General features: G+C 34.6%; 2 protein-coding genes and 1 pseudogene across 3 annotated transcripts; 2 read left to right on the forward strand and 1 right to left on the reverse strand.

Moving 5' to 3' along the window:
* The first annotated feature begins 1,674 nt into the window (after window positions 1–1,674).
* On the forward strand, window positions 1,675–3,169 carry LOC111808250 (1-aminocyclopropane-1-carboxylate oxidase homolog 3). The gene is made up of 2 exons (XM_023694124.2): window positions 1,675–2,639; window positions 2,772–3,169. Exons 1-2 carry the CDS (start codon window positions 1,698–1,700, stop codon window positions 3,018–3,020), a joined length of 1,191 nt encoding a protein of 396 aa, XP_023549892.1. The 5' UTR covers window positions 1,675–1,697; the 3' UTR covers window positions 3,021–3,169.
* Window positions 3,170–3,311: 142 nt separating this feature from the next.
* LOC111808258 (putative calcium-binding protein CML25 pseudogene) lies at window positions 3,312–4,375 on the forward strand (annotated as a pseudogene).
* Window positions 4,376–4,874: 499 nt separating this feature from the next.
* Window positions 4,875–18,650, reverse strand: LOC111798371 (protein VAC14 homolog). Of its 2 annotated transcripts, none has more exons than XM_087116857.1 (20): window positions 18,054–18,650; window positions 17,854–17,967; window positions 17,621–17,686; window positions 17,089–17,178; window positions 16,901–17,020; window positions 16,464–16,492; window positions 16,228–16,370; window positions 15,984–16,078; window positions 15,318–15,404; window positions 15,031–15,138; window positions 13,619–13,710; window positions 13,339–13,420; window positions 11,364–11,429; window positions 10,253–10,368; window positions 10,019–10,139; window positions 8,065–8,226; window positions 7,849–7,977; window positions 7,107–7,175; window positions 5,539–5,833; window positions 4,875–5,434 (listed from the first exon to the last, which is right to left on the reverse strand). In XM_087116857.1, the coding sequence occupies exons 1-20, from the start codon at window positions 18,141–18,143 to the stop codon at window positions 5,337–5,339; spliced, it is 2,172 nt and encodes a 723-aa protein (XP_086972983.1). In that variant the 5' UTR covers window positions 18,144–18,650; the 3' UTR covers window positions 4,875–5,336. The 2 variants fall into 2 exon arrangements, with proteins under 2 accessions (XP_086972983.1, XP_023537238.1); XM_023681470.2 differs by having other exon boundaries at window positions 4,875–5,438; window positions 5,543–5,833; window positions 18,054–18,643.
* Between the last annotated feature and the right edge of the window lie 1,371 nt (window positions 18,651–20,021).

A 20,021-nucleotide genomic window follows, 5' to 3' on the forward strand; every position in this document is an offset into this window, starting at 1 on the left:
GTCAGTCAAGACTCAAGCAAGACAAGACACTTTATCATTATTTACTGAAAAGCTAGAAATATATCTTCTTTCTACAGAAACAGAACGAACGTTAATTTGTTGAACAGTATTCATTATTAAATTTTGTACATTTATCAATAGATCTCATATTTTTTCGTCGGTAGTAAATATTTTAACATATTTAAAGTTGATATATATTTTTTTTATTATTAATTGTACGCGAATGCACATCAAATTATAAAACTTTTGTTTAAATGATAATTTTAAAATTATATAAATGAAAATAGGATAGACAAACAAATCATCCATAAAAAAAAAAAAAAAAAAAAAAAAAGTTATAATATGGTAATAAGTTTAACTATCACTTAAATTAAAATTATCTTTTAAATATAGGTATATTTTCTTTGTTTTAAACAAAATAAGATTTCCACCCTGTCAATTTAAGGTGATGACGTGGGATATAATAACAGGTTGGGTGTCTTTCTTGAAATTACGGTATTGCCCCTTCCTTGTTCTGACTTGCGAATTTGTCACTTCCTCGTGTTTTCTGATTTATAACGTGTACGTTTTAAACTCTTTTTTCCCCAATTTACAAGGACAATAATGTCATTAACGTAATTTTTTAAAACTTAAATAATCAATTACGAAATTTATTTTTATTTTTTAAAATAAAATGTGGGTAGTTAAAAGTTATTTCTCCCTCCATATAATCATATAATCGTAAGAAAAAAAAAAAATCAGTAATATAAAAAATTTATTTTGTTTTTGTTAAATAATTAGTAGTCTGTATTAATTAAAATTAAATAAAAGATAAAAGGTTTTAACTATTGTGACGTCAAAAAAATTAAAATGCAGCAGTACTTGAGGACGTTAGGAAGGAAATTACGGGTTTGCCCCTCGTTTTGTATAGAGTCCAATTTGGTATTCTCTAGTTGTTTCTCACCAAAATATCTTGTATCCAATGGCCATAATTTTTTGTTACGTTTATAAGCTATTTTTGTGGTCCAAAATCATTTTAAAATTTTCATAACATTTTTTCGGGTAAATTATAATTATAATTTAAAAAAAAAATTAAAAAATGACTAATACATTACTTTTTATTTAATAAATAATTACATAATTGTGTTTGATTATTCTAAAATTTATAAAATTTATAAAATTAACGCATATTATTTAGTTTTATATGTAATGGATTTCTTAATTTAAAATTTTAGTAATTTATTAAATTGGTATAAAATTTAAAAAGGTTTTTAAAATTTACATGCTTCTTAAATAAAATTAAAAATTGTCTCCTTTAGTGATTATTTAGATTTTCTAGTTTTTGATTTCTAAAAATTAGATTTATAAATTTAATTTTAATATATTTTTTAATTTACTTTTTATCTATATTTTAAAAAATCAAGTAAGATTAATAATTCAAATATTTTCTTAAAAAGAAAAATAAAAAACTAATATTTTATGGAAGTATACATATATTTATTGAAAAATTATAAATATAATTTTACCATTTTATTGTTAATATTATATGTTATATTTTGTAGACAATTTTGTTTTTAGAAAAGTGCAGAATTGACTAGAAATATGAATGAAAATTTAAAAAACAAAAGTCAAATAAAATGTGCGTCTATATACATATAATTCTTTAATTGCAATATTTTAATTTCTGCGTCTTCTTCCTCTCTCTCTCTCTCTCTGCCATGCACGGCCTCTGCAACTCAACACCCCTCTCTCTATTTCAGCCCACCTTCCCCACCAGAAACCATAGTCGGACTTCTATTAACAAACTCCACATCGTCAAAATGGCCACCGATTTCGATCGCGCCGCCGAATTGAAGCAATTCGATGAAACCAAAGCCGGCGTCAAAGGCCTTCTCGATGCTGGCCTTAATCAAATCCCTCGCATCTTCATCCACCCGCCCGAAACTCTCTCCGACCTCAAACCAACCCCTAAATCCTCCGGCGAAGCCGTTGTCATTCCAACGATCGACCTTGGCGGCCTCGACTCCCCTGATCTCCGCCCCTCGATCGTCGACCAGATTCGAAACGCCTCATCGACCTTCGGATTCTTCCAAATAATCAACCATGGAGTTCCGCAGAAAGTGCTCGATGATATAATCGATTCGATTAGGGCTTTTCACGAACTGCCATCGGAGGCGAAATCGCCGTACTACCAGAGGAACGTTGGGACCGGAGTGTCGTACTTGTCGAACATTGATCTGTTCAAAGCGAAGGCGGCGAGTTGGAGAGACACGCTTCAGATAGGGATAGGACCGGCGAAGGCCGCAGCGGCGGCGGAGAATATTCCAGAGGTCTGTAGGGCGGCGGTTGCGGAGTGGGCGTCGGAGACGGAGAGGTTAGGGTTTGTGTTGGAGGAGTTACTGTCTGAGGGATTAGGGCTGAAATCAGAGCGGCTTAAGGAGGCAACGTACGGAGAAAGGCGGATGATGGTAGGGCATTACTATCCGTACTGCCCGCAGCCGGATCTGACGGTGGGGATTAAATCACACACGGATCCTGGAGTTTTGACTGTGCTTCTGCAGGACCACATCGGCGGTTTGCAGATCCGGCACGGCGGCGGATGGGTGGATGTGGAGCCTGTCGCCGGTGCTCTTGTTATTAACATTGGCGATTTGCTTCAGGTAACCTCTCTAGAGATCGGGACTGTTTCTTTGGATAAGAACAATTAGGTCGTTCTTGAATCAACCAGAATCCATATTGCAGTTGTATTAAAACAAAATTATAATAAAATTTTCATTCTTTTTTTTTTATAGATTGCATCAAATGACGTGTACAAGAGCGTGGAGCATAGAGTCCTGGCGAATGGGAAGCCAGAAGCACGGATTTCGATTGCAGTGTTCTACAACCCTGAAATCAGAGACAACTTATACGGACCACTCCCGGAGCTAATCACACCGGAGACACCTGCAGTTTATGGTGAATTCACCTACGATGATTACATAACAAGGTTCTTCAACAAGGAGCTAGATGGCAAATCTTTGCCCAACCATTATCGAATTTGAACTCTCCAAAAGGCATATACTTACGTAACCTTATGTTTGTTTGTTTGTTTGTTGTTTATTATTAATGTTTGTGCTAATTTCTTGTAAAATTTACCTATTTTGATACTCCGCCGATTTGAATACAGCTATATGAATTTAGTTATTGATTAGACCATTAAAGCATGGTTAATTGGTTTAGTTAGTTACGATTCATGTGTTTATTAGAGCCTAATAATATGGCATTTTATTGGAACCACAAATTTTAATTTCATTTTCAAACCTCCGAGCTTGAGCGTCTAATCTACATAGCATCGAAATGATGTAATAAAAAATAAAATAAAATAAAATAAAAAAATAAATGTGAACCTGAATTAGTGCAGTTCTCTTCTCTCTGTTTGTGGTTCTATATTTGGAAATCAACACTCTGTAACCAATTCGAAATCCCAATTTCATTCGCGGATTCAAGTTTTCCCCCAAATTGTCTGATTGTGATCATGTTCCCTTTCTGCTTCATCTTCATACTCAATCCTCCCGTTTGCAATTCCGTCTGAAAATCTGTTTCGGTTGTGGGTGGTAGATTGTTTTTTTCGCACCAGAGAGCGGAATCAACCATGAGATTCAAATGTCTCTTCTGCTGGAAAAAGAAGCCCTTCGCCTCCGTCACTTCTTCCATCGTCTCCTCGCCCTCGACGAATGGACCTCGCTCCTCATCCAGAGATTCACACTCTCGGAACGCGGAACTCGAGGAGGTTTTCAAGAAATTCGATGTGAACGGTGACGGAAAGATCTCCTCTGCCGAATTAGGCTCGATTATGGGGAGCCTAGGGCACAAGGCCACGGAAGAAGAGCTCGCTAAGATGATCGAGGTATTCGACGCGGATGGCGACGGATTCATTAATCTGCAGGAATTTGTGGAGTTAAACACTAAAGAAATCGATCCCGAGGAGTTGTTGGATAATCTGAGAGAGGCATTTTCGGTTTACGATATCGATGGAAATGGATCGATCTCGGCGGAGGAACTGCATAAGGTTATGAGGAGCTTGGGGGACGATTGCTCGGTGGCAGATTGCCGGCAGATGATCAGCGGCGTCGATAGAAACGGCGACGGACTGATTAGCTTCGATGAGTTCAAGGTAATGATGTCGGCTGGGCTCTCCGTCGCAGGCGGTTGAGTATGATAGTCGGCCGGCGGGTTTCGTGAGGAATGTGCATATAGTTTGCCATAATTCGAATATGTTTTCTTTTTTTTCCTTCTGTTCTCTGACGAAGTATTTGCAAGTTCTTCCACCAAGTATTTTCTTTGTTTTCATTTTTCTCTTGGGATTTTATCATCATTTTTAAAAATAATAACAATAAACTCCCTTTCTTTTTTTTTCTTTTTTCTTTTTTTTTTAATTTTTCAACAAAATGAGTTGTTACAATTGATTTACTAGCCATACGATGATTTTTTTCTGTGCAAGTTTTTTACTTACAAATTCATTTTTAGTATTTTTTTTTTGAATAATAACAAAACATTTAGTAATATTTATGCGGTTAAATATTATTTTATTACGATGTAAAGGTTTCTTCTCGGAAGTAACTTAATGATTAGGTTTCTTCTAAAAAATTTAATAGTGTACTGACTCAACTCGATTATTGTGAAAAATTAGTGCATTTATTTATTTATTGTGCTTGGGGCGTGAACTTGGATTATTAACACACTTAGCCTAACTCAACCAAGTTTGGCATTTGATGAATGTGAAGACGAGACATTGTCTGCCACAGCTCAAACCCTTTCCTTTTGTTGATTAGTCTAAAAAGCTTACAATGAATCCAAGCAAAACAATCCTAAAAAGCTTACAATTGATTGGAAGATGCATTGGTTGAAGAAGTAAATAACAATAACACCCACGAGAAGTGTCTGTACATGAATTAGCTTGAACTTATTCAAGAAGATTGTTACAAGGTCGACGACAAACAAGCAAAACAAGTAGAAATAATAAGAAAAAAAAAAACGAAGAACTGAACCTTCTTCTTCTTCTTCTTCTTCTTCTTCTTCTTCTAAGTACCTTCACCCTCTTTTTACCCATAATGGCTTCAACAAAAAAAAGAACACAACCACATGGGTAAAAATATCCCCTTTTACAGAGTGAAAAAAAAAAAAAAAAAACAATATCTCAGCCAAAAACTGAGCTCATCTCAATTTTTGTTTAATAAACTAGCCGTCCCCAATCACACAGCTAAAGAAGAATGTATTTTTAAACCAAACTCTCTACTATGATATACAATTTTACAAACTACCATCACTGAGACCCCACTGTATATATATATAATGGAGGCAAGCATATATAATCATAACTATTGCCCAGCCCCTCTCCTTGATGATCTTGAAGGAGGCCTATTTATTTCTGCTCCTTCACCTGAGCCTGACTGCCTTGTTTCTTCTGGGATCTTAACTTCCTGCATCAAAACCAATATCAATACTCTTTTCTTGGTTGATACGGATGATGGTAGTTAAAGCTAAAGGATTCTGGCAACAATGAATTTATGTAAAAAACACTTGCCGTCATCTGAGGCGGAGGACTGGTCCGTGACAGTGTCTGCTCTTTTGAACGTAAGCGATGTCGATGCTGCATGTGCTCAAACTGTTGTAGCCTAGCAGCAAAGTCAATTCCATTATGAGAGTTCCCATCATTCTGGCTTACATCACCATCTTCATTTATATTCAAACCAGACATGTGCATCAGGGTGGAGTAGGAGTTCCCAGATGATAATTGCTTGAAGTGCTCACCACTAAATGAGTATGGAGGCACTGTTTTCAGACGTGTTTGCAGTATCTTAAAGGCAGCACTTTGCTGTCATAAGGAAAACGAAGAGTCTATTAATGCACCACAAGAGTGTTATCATTCATTACAGACGTGAACAATCTTTTTTTAGCATTGACACAGGTAAAGGTTAGCAGAAAAAAGAAACCATTCAAGTATTTACTACTATATCAAATTCATCAGCTTGAAAATTGATATCGCTAATACTATTTGCCCACTGGTCAACGACGTTTATTTCCATTATTAAAATCAACATTTTATCGTAACACGAACTAATCATTAGTTTTTCCCTACTAAATGACGTAACACCATGTATAAGAAACCAAAGTCATCATCACAGCTAATAATAACCAAAAGACATGATCAACCAAGAATTTGTAACACTTCCATGTCTACGGATTTTCTTTTTTTTTTAGATAAAAAACTAAATGAAATTGTAAAAGAGAGGAGGCCTACTACAGGGAGATTTACAAAAGATCTCTCCGATTATGAGGGAAGAAAAGCTATAGCAATGATTTACACCAATCACAACCATTCTCTTTCTTGAATTTTTCACTCAATGAAGAAAGAAAGAAAATTGTTTTAAACTTTAGATAATATCATAATAATAGGAATATGTGAATCACCTCCTTCCTGGATAAACATGGTTTTGAAGCCTACGTATAAACTTCAACACCTGAAGCTTACAAGAATGTTGCAATCTTTTGTTTTTCTGTAACTTATCTAATTGTATTTTATACCAAATGAATTTGAGTTTGATTTGAATTGTGCTAGTTTGTAAAATTTCAAGCTTTATAACCCGAGCTATTCATTCGTCGTGGGTAATCATAGGTCATGTCTTATGTGTAACTCGCCTGAAATTCACTGGAAACAAGGGTGCATGAACTCGTAGACTACAATGATCTAGTTTGTCACCACTACAGCCCACCAAACATGCAGACCAAGCGACTCTTGTCCAAGCAGCCATTCTATGGCATTGGAAACTATCCAATAACCTAGCTCCCGGGATTGAATCCCAGACCCACTCAATCCTTGAATTTCAAAAATAAGAATATTGTATACAGTCAAATATCCGAGATCTACATATTCTAAGTACGATTTCACAAGGTCAAAGTACAATAATAGATAAAGCTTCCAAAATTTTATGCCCAAATCCGATCATCCTACTAAGACCAGAAGAACAATGAATACAAAGAAACTGCATAGCCCCCTTAATAATATATAGGGGGAAAAAACCAACACTGTCCAAGTTATAACGTTAATAAGGTAGAAAAAGGAGCAACTGGAGATTAAGAAGGCATACCTGGGGAAGTAACATTAGAAGACCGTATAATACTTTTAGTAGCCATATATATCTTCCAGGTTCAAGAAGCTGCAAGAAACCCAAAGATATATCAAATTCAAGAAGAAATTGACAATCCAAGATGCTTGCATGAAAATATTGTATTTCCCCAAGAAAATAACGAGACCGGGAAGATAAGTAGCCTGCCTTACAAAATGGTATGAAAATTCAAACTGTCCAATAAAATAATTTAGCTTTCAGGAATGTTTACAATGCATTGATTGTGAGAGTTCTGTTGTGTTCTTCCATTACATTCTTCCACAACTTTTTTCTTAATCACAAATGGTTCTTTTTTTTCTCTCTCGTCTTTTTTAGTAGGACCCAATAGGTTTAATTTTTCATAAGCTCGCTGGCTTTAGGTTGAGAGGGCAACTTATCTACCTTCCTCTTTTTCCACATGGGATGACATCATTTCAATTTCTTATCCCAAAATAGAAAGACAAATCATTATTCATGACATTATTTTACAATCTCCAAAATCAAAAGGCTTTCCCTCACATAATACAAAAAAGAAGAAGAACCTATCATCTTTCTGTAATCTACAAGTCCCAGGTATGCAAGCACAGTGAATGATGGAAGTAAATATCTATAAAATGTGATTACTTCTTTTTAAAATGATGAAATTGCAAAAGAAAAAAAACTACTATAGAATTCTCATTTCAAATACTCAATAGGAAAGTGAACTATATTAAGTCATTCCCACCTGCAATCTTAGATAAGCAAAGACTGGAGTCTCCAGAAGGCGAATCAGTTTATCCAGCTGAACTAAAAATTTCACATTAATATCTTCCTCCACCAAAGACTGAATCACTGCACTTGCATGCTGGTATGTCTGTGATGCAAAAATAAATAAAAAAATTAAACAGTTAGATATTGAGACATAGTTTAATACAGAACTGAAGTAACATTGAAACGTTACCTGTGCTACTAAGCAAAGACTTAAAATAGCCATTGGGGAATGACACCATGATGCATATAAAGAAACAAATAGGTCCTTCCCAGCTGCATGCACCAATGATTTCTTTAAAAGATCTCGAAGATCAGATAACTCAGAGGAAGTCAGCAAAATCAAATTGAGTGCCTGAAAAAGAAACAAAGAGTAAACTCACTGAAACAGAAAGATAGCCAACTTTTTTTTTATATCCATCAGTGTCCGAGTCAGCTTGCGCACACCTCGACTATTCTCACGGGACAATTGCCTGACCCTACTACATTTGGTTGTAATGGTTACTCGTAGGATATTGAATCCTAGGTAGGTGGTCACCATGGCTTGAACCAATTCCCTATAAATCCTTTATATTATTTACATGGCTCTTTTTGACACTAGGTTAACCCATGATAGTGGAAAGGTGGTCGACTTTGTAACAAAAAATACAACGAATTAGAGAAAAAGAAATTAACTAAAGATGGGGAACACAACTGAAATTCAATAACTAGGGTTTCAACGTTAGTAATTTAGGATTGTGAACTTGTGAAGAAAAGGAATAAAATTCAGCACCTTTGACCTGCTATTAGAGTGTTTGATATAAAGTGCTCATAATAAAAGCATATTTGAAACTACCCTCTAGTTTAAGATATAATTGTTATGCTACCATTTCGTATCGTGAAGAACAACAAGCAATGTTGAAAATTCCTAAATAATCACACTGTCCACATTGTCCAAATGGGCATCATGTTATACTTCACTCAAAAGGCTGAAGACTCGCCCTAATACAAGCCACATTATCCAACCTCCCCACTTACTACATGTCTCTATTTGCAATGCCACAAAAAGTGGCTTCGGATATAGAAAGATTATTCATAAAATACTTGTGAAAAGATGGCCCACACCTTGTTCGATGGAATATTATAAACCTCTCAATAGAAAAGGGAGGTCTCGGTCTTTTCTCAATAAAGAAGAACAAAACTCTCTTCGACAATGGATATGGAGATATCATCACGAAAAAAAGGCGTTGTGGAAAAATCTTATAAAGGCTAAATATACTCCTACATCAAACAAAAAATCAACCCCCTCCACATCACCAACCGAACTTGCCATAGGGTGGGTGATGGAGGAAGCACATCATTTTGGACCGACCCATGGTTGACGGGGTCTTCTCTACAAAATCCTTGATGATGGACATAGTGGAAAAAGTAGAAGCAATAAATCTCAAGCTAGCAAAGACAATATGGTAAGGACGTCACCCTAAAAAGGTAGTAGGGTAAGGACATCACCCTAAAAAGGTGAAGTTCTTCATTTGAGAAATAGCACATAGCTTACATCACTCTTTCTCCAAATTGGTGTCCATCATGCAAAAAAGGATACGAATCACAAAGTCACTTATTTATGCAATGCACATACGCTCAAAATTTCTGGACAAGGATTCTCAATATATTTGGATGGCATCTCACATTTCCTAAGGAGATAAAAGGGTCAATTGGACATGGCTTTAATGTATCACCCTTTCAAGAATGCAAAAGCCCTATTATGAAAAAAACCTCATCAAGGCTTTCTGTTGGAATCTACCAAAAGAAAAAAAAAATTAAAGAATATTTGTAGGAAAGACACAGACTTGTACAAAACTTTTCGACAATGTTGTTTACCAAGCTATACCTTGGTGTAATCTAATATTTTTAATTGGGAAGGTTTTTGTATACTATCTTTTTTTTTTTTGTAAATTTCAATCACCAATGAAATTGTCTCGGAAAAATAAAAACTATGTTCCCAAACACACCCCATTATTAGGCAATTAAAATAAAAGTTATCTAAACTTCAAAATTTTTAATTGATCGCAATAGATGTTTCTTGTCTTATACATCAGCAATTCTTTTCGTCAGCTACCTATGCAAGGTTTATAAATAACACAAAAATAAATTACAGATGAGATAGCAACCTGAACCATAATAGAAGCGAAATCCAGATCTGATTCTCCTTCCAATATTGTAGAAAGCTCACGGTAGACCCGTTCAGCATTTAAAAGTACACATAAGCGGCGTATTATCAATGCACCACGCCTAGGAAAGAAATGAAATAACATATGTTTTGTAGATTATAAATCCAATATCAATAGATATCATATTTTTGTGTACAACAACAAATAAGCAGAGGAGAGGAAAAGAAAACTCACTTCTCCAGAAGAGAATTATTGATCCGAAAATTCTGCACTAGGAAGACAACAAGTTGGCGAAAATGTTGCTGATCTTTTGCTATGCAAGCATGAACATCAAGAACAAGGAGAACTACCTGGGACAGAATCCAATGTAAAACTGTAAGTTAACAGCAGAAACAAGGAATGAAAATAATTAGCAATAAAAAATATGAACAGAACGGCCAAAAAATAACGAGTAAATTCAGTTTTAGCAGCACATCAAATTCTTCATTAACTTTAATCTTTCATGGTAACAATCGTTCAAAATCTGTTAACGTAAAAAATAATTGGGACTGATACTGAAGCTTGAAAGAAAGATATTAAAAGCTGTTTTTTTTTTTTAAAAGAATATTTGTGAGTATTCGAGCTAGCTTATGTGCACCCCGACTATTTTCAAAGGACGACTATCTGACCCTATTACATTTGGTTGCAAAGTAACTCATATGATATTAAATACTGAATAAATGATATCATGGCTTGAACTCATTCTCTTTAACCATTTTATTGTTTACATGCTCATTCTCGAGGAAAACATTAAAAGCTAGTGAACCCAGTTGATTCGTTCTCTTCATTAAAAGTAACTATAATAAAAACATAAACAAAAATCCTTGTACAAAACTTTTAACTTTTTTTTTAATATAAGAAGCAGACATGTATTTGCATCGTCTCGAGCTCCAAGCAAGGTTAAATTATTATTTCTCTCGAGCTCCAAGCAAGTCTGCCTTCACAAGTGTTGGGACACCTTGATTATCTGGTTAAATTATTTTTCTCTCAATTATTTTTATTAACATTTTCTAAAATAAAGTATGAACACAACACTAAAGATTAAATAATCTAGAGACACATTATAGCCCGTTAACCAAAATAAAAATAATAATAATAACAGATGTATAATCAAGCAATCAAAAGATGATGAGACATGTCTACAAATTAGAATTAGAATTGCCAAGCGTGGAAAAATTTACAAAATGACGCATCAGAATGTAACAGATAACGGGAACCAATATAATGCGATCACAAACTAACATGCAAAATCACTGAATTTTTGTTGAAGAGAACATGAAATCAAATCATGAGAAGAAATTATTACCTTGTCAGAAGAATCAGATAGGGCTTGAAGAAGGCTGTCAAGTATATCATTCAAATAGATCAAGACCTGTCCAAAAAGGAATGAAGATTAACCACACATAAGAATGCACCTAATATGTAGAACAAGAGAAGCGAGACAGACTGATAATCATCCCCAAGAATTCATATTTCTGACAATTTGTGTTCAGCCCTGAAGCTACCTCAGACTGACGAGTAGTACGAAAAAGACTGGAGATGAGCTTCGTCTAAAGAAGGAAAAAGTATTGTATCATCAGCAAATTGGAGGTGAGTGATGGAGATTTTTATGTGGATTCTTTCCAACCTGAAAACCTTCAACCAATCCTTTTCGTTTTGTCAATAAGAGCATCCTACAATGCCCAATACAAAGGAGAAGAAGGATCTCCTCAATGAAGGCCTCTCCTCGAATTTTAACTCTAGGCTTACCATTGATAATAATGGAGAAATTCATTGATTGACATGCACCCTCTATTCCATTTCCTCCAAGTTCGCCCAAAGCCATCAGCTCAAAGGATGTCATCAAAAGAGTTCCAATCCGCCATATCAGATGTCATCTCTAAATCAAGTTTTGTGACCACTCCTACTCTTTTTCCTTTTATTTAACTCATCAATGATCTCGTTGGTAATAAGGGAGGCATCAAACATTTGACAGTTAGCCACATGTGTGATGATAAAGAGTGGGTGAATTCTGTATCTTCAATGATTTATTGTAACTAACCGAGGATTGTAAATTCTGTATCTTCCTTACTCGTTTAATTTTCTTCTTTGAAGCTGTGGAGGTGGTCTTTTTCTTGTTAGGAACATTGGGACCATACTTCATCAAAACACATGGAAACATTATTCGAAGTCTATTAAGAGCCACTCAATTCCATTTCTGATAGATTCCTTTTATGAAACTAAGTAATCCCACAATGATATATTGCAACCGCTACCAACCTGCATTTGGGAGATAACTTTGTGTTCTTTAGCAAATCAACTTGCCATTGTCGCCATTTCAAACAATGGGACTCAATGACTCATTATCACTAGGAAATCACTATACCCACTAAGACCAGATCATCAGCCATAAAGACAACTGCTAGCGCTACTTTTGAAGGTTGGATCAAAATCAAATATCCCTCTAATTATGTAAAAGAAATAAGAGATGTGGGCAGAGGTAGCTTAGAATGTACTAAAAAAACCATTGGCCTCCTCAAAATGGTTGAAGCTTAAATGAAGTCCAAAGTACACAAGCTTCAGTCTCCAAGGTCTTAGTGCCAAGTGTGATTTACCACATGGGTAATCTTTCTCTGGTAAGAGTTGCAAAGGTTCATGGTTCTCAAAATACATCGAGGCAATAGAAAGTGTGTTAAGCTTTACTCACAATAGGAAAAGGTCGACAACTTTTCCTGAAACTTAACAACTTTTGAACAATATATGGCCAGTGAAAAATTATGATGTAATTTATTTCAATGGGATAAAACTCTAAGGAGTACACTGTTTATCTCAGAAGAGAAAAGGGAACCACCCAAATTTTAGAAAATAGAAAGTTGAAAAGGTCAACAGGTTTCTAATTTTGATACACACGAGTACCAATCCCATGTCATGGCTACAGCCAATGTATTAGATAATTTCAATTGCCTTACATACTGAAAGATTGTCGTCCTATGCAGCACACTGCATTCATCTAGAAATATCAAAGTGATGATGGGAGGTTATCACTTGCCACCATTACGTTTGGATAAAGCCAATAGCAAATAGAAAGGTTTTCTTGCTCATGATCAAATATTAAAATTACAGGTCAAACAGAAAAAACTTCGTTTTCTTCTTCCTTTTTTTTTTTTTTGGGGGGGGGGGGGGAGGGAATAAATAATATCGAGATAAATAAGATAATGCAAAGGATAAGTAATAGGTTAATGCATATGTTGAAGACAAATCATCTATAACACACAAGAAAGAAAATGGACCATGATAGTCACCTCAGTTCGATGTCTGTTTAAAAGTGTTGATATCCAATGCAATGCTTCAATCCTAGTAGCCTCGTGTTCACTAGATAGTTGTCTGATCAATCAACGAAACAACAATCATGAAAATGTAATGAAAGCAGGAAGCTTACGTCAAATAAAAAATCAGCATAGCCTCAATGAGGCAGGAACACTACAATCCAAACGGTGTCATTGCAGAAAAAATTGTGAACACATTTTCTCCAAGGAAGATGTGTGGACGGAGGGGCAAGGAAAGTGAAGGGGGGAGCTGTACCTCCTAGCAATAGAAAGGATAGCACCTACATCAAATCCTTCGGATGGAGCTGCCTTGATATTGCGAAGTTCTTCATTAGTTTCCCGAGCAACCTTCAAACATAATGCAAGGAAATCAGTTGCTTTAAATTCTCATAAAAACCATCAAGCCCCCTCACCGTGAGGTGTAAAATGGGAAGGGAACTCTATACTGCACCATAATATATCCAAAGAGGACTTAAAGAGAGCCTTTTGAATTCTCTTTAGGCTCCATGTTAGCCTTCGTAATCATATGAAGTCAAAAGAACTAACCTTAGTGTTTAAATATTTGTCTAAACTAGCCGGATACAAATCGTTAGAGATATTTTAATTCACTCACTAAGATTTTACAATTGCAAACTCTACAAAGTTAATCATTTCAAAGTAACAAAGAATATAATAAAAAAATTTAATATTCATAAGTGTTTGGATCAGCTTTCGTACATCTTCACTATTCTCACGGGACAACTATCTGACCCTAGTACATTTAGTTATTAAGGTAAGTTATATGATACTAAATCCAAGATAGGTAGGTAGCCACCATAGCTTGAATCTGTTTCCTCTAACCCCTTTACTTTTTGCATGGCCTTTCTAGACCACTAGGCCTAAGTTAAAAATTAAAAAAATATAATTCTACAGTTTTCTTTTAAACATTTTGTGTTTTTATTTTTAAATCAAAAGGAAAAACTTTTATAAAATTGGAATCTTATTCAATTTATCATTCTCTTGAACCGTCGCTTACAATTCATAGCATGAATATTTACTTTTAAAAAAAATTGGAGTATAAATATGAAATTGTACATGCATAAATATAGAACTTTTTTTAAAAAAAAATAAACACGTAGAAAAAAAAAATCAAATTTTAGAATGAAAATTATATTCTGACTAACAAATAATACTCAGCTCATAAATATTCCTTATTGTTAACTTAGAAAAAATAAAATCACAATATGAAGATGAAATCAACGGCTCTGTTTTCTCATATATTTCTACTTCTATGTAAATATTGATTTTCTTCTCACTAAGCACAAATTTGTATTCCATATGATTTTTACATTCACTCATTCTCTTTGTAAATAAAAATTTTGTTGTGCAAGACAGTTTTTATACTATCCTCACCTTACCACCCCATTTAATATTAGTCAACCAATCATGTTTGTGCAAGAAAAAATTGATAGAAACTCGTAAGTTCAATGTTGGTTGATGAGTCCTCCTCTATAATATATCTCTAATATTTCATTGCAACAATCTTATATAAAATATAATGAAAAACATACTATAAACACTATAATTGATGGTTAAAACAGACATAAAAGCATAAATAACAGGATCAAATTACGTGCATCGTATGCGTCCATAGCAAGTAACAATAAAAAGGGGGAAGATAAATCTTACCACTCTAATCTTCTCTTCTTTGTCGGCTATGGAAGGTAGAATTGCTCCTAGAATATCTGCATAATAAGGTACTAGCTGATCTCCACCAAGTTTCACAAACTCGTTAATCTGCAAATACAAGAAAACTATAAATTTTTAAAATTAATGCACAATATAAAGAAATCTCTATCGGTTCTTGAGAGAATTAGGAAGGATCCCATAATAAAGTGAGAATGTGTCAAGTTTTGTTGAATCTTAGAGAAATTAAAATAATAAATGATGGATGGTCAAGTCCAAAGTACCCATACCCATATAATGGCTGTTAAGCGAGTAAATTCATCTGAAGAAGAAGCCCTCTGGACAAGAATCTCAACCATTCGGCCATAATCTACAGACTTCAAGAGTAGCACTGCTCGAGTCAGAAAATTGTTAAATGAACAAATAAATTTTGAACATACAAGGGAAAAAAATTGAAAAAATAGATGGTAATTATTAAATCAATTTTTACATTTGCATGGGTTGCGCGTAATTCCTCGTTTTTAATGGGAAACAAGGAAATCAAATAAACATCAAGAGAGGAAGAGAGCAGCATAAAGGCCTTAGGGATGAGGAATCCCTAAAAGCCTAAAACGGAGTATAAAAAATATTGTAGTTATCCCTAAGCCTAAAACGGAGTATAAAAAATATTGTAGTTATCCCTAAGCCTAAATTTTTCTTGTGATTTTTTCTGATTTTGCTGTTGGCCATACAAATTGTAATTATCAATAGTAAAAATGTGAAATTAATTTTCTTTTCATATAAGAAGCCAAAAATCTTCAATCAAAACAAGAAAAATACAAAAGAAGAGACACCAACACCTAGAGCCAAAAAGCTAATAAAAACTAAAAGAACTCCCATCAGCGAAATAATGAAAATGCCTCTGGTTACAGAGTAATTATAAAAGAGTGCATCAATTTCAGGCTAAGTAACCTTACTGGAGAATTCTCGATCTCTTGGAGAAACTCAGAAAGAGCAGAATCAGCTTGTTGCCGGATTTCATGACTTGAATCACTCAACATATTAAACAAGCCTGAGATTCATCACAGATTCGTAAATTGTAAACATTTAGCAGAAAAAACTTTATATTAATATCGCTCTTCAAACCATTTACTCTACATTCAATAAACAAAAGAGAAGAAATTACATATTAAAAGAAATGTCATTAACAGAAACAATCACCATCAAGAAAATCAGGAAGAAAACCCAGCATATCGATATCTGGCACACTATCAAGTACAGTGATCCATCCAACCAAAAACTGACGGACATATGGATTTAGGACATTCATACGCTCCCTAAGCAATGGAATAAACTCTTCGATGCTGTAGAAAGAAGATCACCAGAAAAGAATGTATAAACAAATACATCTTTGCAATACAATTTCAAACCATGCAGTTTGAGAAATGATGGCGTACCTGAACTGGTCACTTTCAGTAACGATATCCTGTTCCATTTAATTTATAAAATTAGTTATAAACAAGGGAAAATTCCCATTCAGACAAAGTGGATGTCAAAACAGAGAGAAAGGAAACAAGACATCTCCCTAATCTTTAGGGAGGGAAAATTTACATCAACGAGGTAGGCAGACTAAATACAATAGACCATATGCATACATGTAAAGCAGCCCAAAAGAGGGCATATGTTGTACAAGATCCAAAGATAAACACAACTGCTTGTATTCTTCAAATATTGTGGTGTTCCACTCAGTCCATGGTGAATCAGAGAATGTCTGAAACATGGAATTCTTCTTCTTTCTTTTTCTTTTTATTTTATTATTTTTTTTTTATTTTATTTTTTTTTTTTTTTTTTTTTGGGGGGGGTGGGGGGGTGTGTTAGTCATAATTGAGAGTACCTTGACAAGTCGATCTAATAGATGAGCAGCACTTTGTACGTTGGCATCTGAATCAGCTGAAAGCTTACATAAGGCATCAAATATCTGGTTAAAGAAAACTATAAAATCCCCTCTAACAACCTGCAGCAATAGAAGTACATTCAGCTTAGTCCCAAAAGCATATTAACAGATCTGATAATTTTTCTCACCTTTGCAATGTTGTATAGAGCTTCACATGCATAATATCGTACTCTGCTATCTTGATCAGAAAAAGAATTGAGCACAGGAGGTACAATTTGCTGTAAAGTTAATCATGTTAGACGGAAAAACTAGAACATGATAACATCGCCAAAATGGAACAAAACAGAAAAAAAAAATATGTCTGATTTATTTCGCAACGATACAAGTTATATATCAACAACAAGAAAAAGCTCTTAAAATTGCACCACTTGAAGAGAGATAAGAAACAGATCAAGTTTCATATGCCATTCTCCCAAATTGTTAGTCAGAATCTCTACAATTCAATAGTTTGAGGCTACAAGCAGCAGAGTTGGGATAACATATCCACCTAATAAACCAAACACAATCTTTGTCGATAACATATCCATCTTCTAACAAATAAACTCTTCAAGTACATTTACTAAATACTTATTTATACCAAGTGACGGCAATAGCCTATGAGAAATCAGTGATGAACTAAACTATAAAACTCAATTACAAAATCGCCTAAGAAAATCTAACCTCGAGATGTTGGGACGCATCGGAAGTCAAGCCAACAGTTGCAGCTGCAAGTCCTATCAATCCTCCCTAGAAAATGAAATTGGAAGTTTAAAATCAAGCAAATTCCAAAAAAAGTTTAAAATGATAATAAACCGAAATTTAATGATAATAAAATGAAGACTTCACCAAGTACACGAAGTCTCAAAGGCAAACCTGAACCATCAGAAGCATTCATTTTGGCATTCAGCTCATACCTTTCTATGATTCGCTTGGGGAGACATAGTGAATTCGTTGGTGAGCAGATTAATAACTGCCGTAATCCTCTCATGATCTCCAGCCGAAGCAAGTTGCTTCACAACTCCCTCAACCTACAAGCGCAATGCAGGCCTTGAAAGATTACAGACAATGAAAACCCTAGAAATTTTAAATTGATGGAGCGGGTTGGGAAGTAGACCTCAAGAGCAGCGTTCTTCCGTTTCTCATAGAGTTTATCAGAGAGGTTTCGTAGCACAAATGCCGGCATGACAAAGTGAGCATCAGCCATATCAGACCCTAAGAGCACTGAACAAATTCAAGTGATCAAAGAAACCGATAGGGAAATATCAAATGCGTTTTCGGAGCTTCTCCTGCTCGAATCGGAACATCTCTGCTCGGAAGTTTTCCCAATAATAAAATTGCAAAAAGAAGAACCAAAACCAATGAAATTAAACAGAACACCAACAATGGAAAGGGGCAATCGGGATTAGAACTCGGCCAAATTCCAAGGAATTAATAGTAAAAGTTGGCAACCCAAATCCAATCCAATCCAATACAATCCAATCCGACAAAGACCCAAATTGAAAAAGAGAACAAAATATTAATAAAAATCAATTCGTCGTGAGGAGTTTTCTTCACATTTTGCCCCCTTTTCTTTTTCTGGGTTCAGGGGACTGACTCATTTTATGCAAAGACTTTTCTTTTCCCTCTCTCTCTTTGTGTTCGCTTTGTGTTCGCTTTGTGGAACTACATGGCATTGTTAGTGTAGGAGGAACCACACCGGTGGACACACAACTTAGGCCACTCTGCCTTGTCCATTCTTCACCCAACGGACCCAATCTCCTCCAGGCCTAATTTCATTTTCTTCCTATTTTTATTTTTATTTTTATTTTTATTTCAGCTGAATTCTACTTCTAATTTCTCTTACTCACCTAACTGTACATTTTAGACCGATCAAGTTTGAATCTTTTCCCGTCTTGAATTAAAAAAAACAAAAAAAAACTTTTGTTTAATAATTTATTTCAAGCTTGATTTATGTATTTATGATAGGATTATTACTTATACTATATATAATATGGTTTTATATAATATAGTTCGTTTTATATAATATAGTTTTATGTGTATATTTATGTTTATAATATATTTTGTATGATCTATGCGGGTTATGCAATATTTATAGTCATTACTTTATTTCGTTTTGTTCGTTCGGTCAAAATTTTAAAAATTAAATTTATTCTTATTTGTATATATATAAATTACTCTATACTTTTTTTTTTCCTACAACCAATAAATATATACATGTGGATTGAGAAAAGAAAAATCAACCACATACTTCTCATGATATGCACAACTACTTTCCTTTACTTTTCTTTCTTTTTCTTTTTTTTTTAAAAAAAGGAAATTGGATATTTCATTTTTATAGTGAATGGCTACAACTTGAGTGAATAATGGGAAAAAAAAAACAAATTAGAAACATTTCAGGAGATACGTTTCATAGCCTTTTTATTTTCCAAAAATAAAATAAAATTCATTAAAAATAGGGAATAATTGGTAAATTTTTTCCAATAATAGTATGGAAGCGTCCAGTTAATGTGCCTAAGGTTGGATCATGCACCCGGGAAGGAATTCCATAAATGAACTAGCATGGACATGGGAGGGTCCTAATGCACCCGGGAAGGATTTCCATAAATGAACTAGCATGGACATGGGAGGGTCCTATGCCTCGATATAACTCAAATCAATAGATGTTCGGAATGCCCCAATGATACGAACAATACATAGGTCCGTTCTCAATAACCATGACTGAGCGAACTATGATGATCGATAACATCGCAGGACTTGGGATAGCATCAAGACATGTGTGTCACGTTGATTGGAAACTGAGATAACATAATGAGACCTAACGTTGCATTGAGAAACTTTGACCCGTGAGTAAAAGATAAGGTTGAACTAAATTACTTGGTTTAACCCATCTCTTTGTAATTGTTGCTTCGTGGTTTAACCCATCTCTAAACTTTAAAAAATAATAAAACATTTAGGGTGCTGGTAAGATCACACCTCATTAAAGAGAGAAACGAGGAAACAATGAAACGAAGCATTTTTTTCGTTATAAGAGTGTTAAGCCCCTCCCCACTGAACGTGTTTTAAAGCCTCAAATTGTAAGATG

The sequence above is a fragment of the Cucurbita pepo genome, chromosome 1, assembly GCF_057944985.1.
Source record: "Cucurbita pepo subsp. pepo isolate OVF chromosome 1, ASM5794498v1, whole genome shotgun sequence".
Classification (NCBI taxonomy): Eukaryota; Viridiplantae; Streptophyta; class Magnoliopsida; order Cucurbitales; family Cucurbitaceae; genus Cucurbita; species Cucurbita pepo.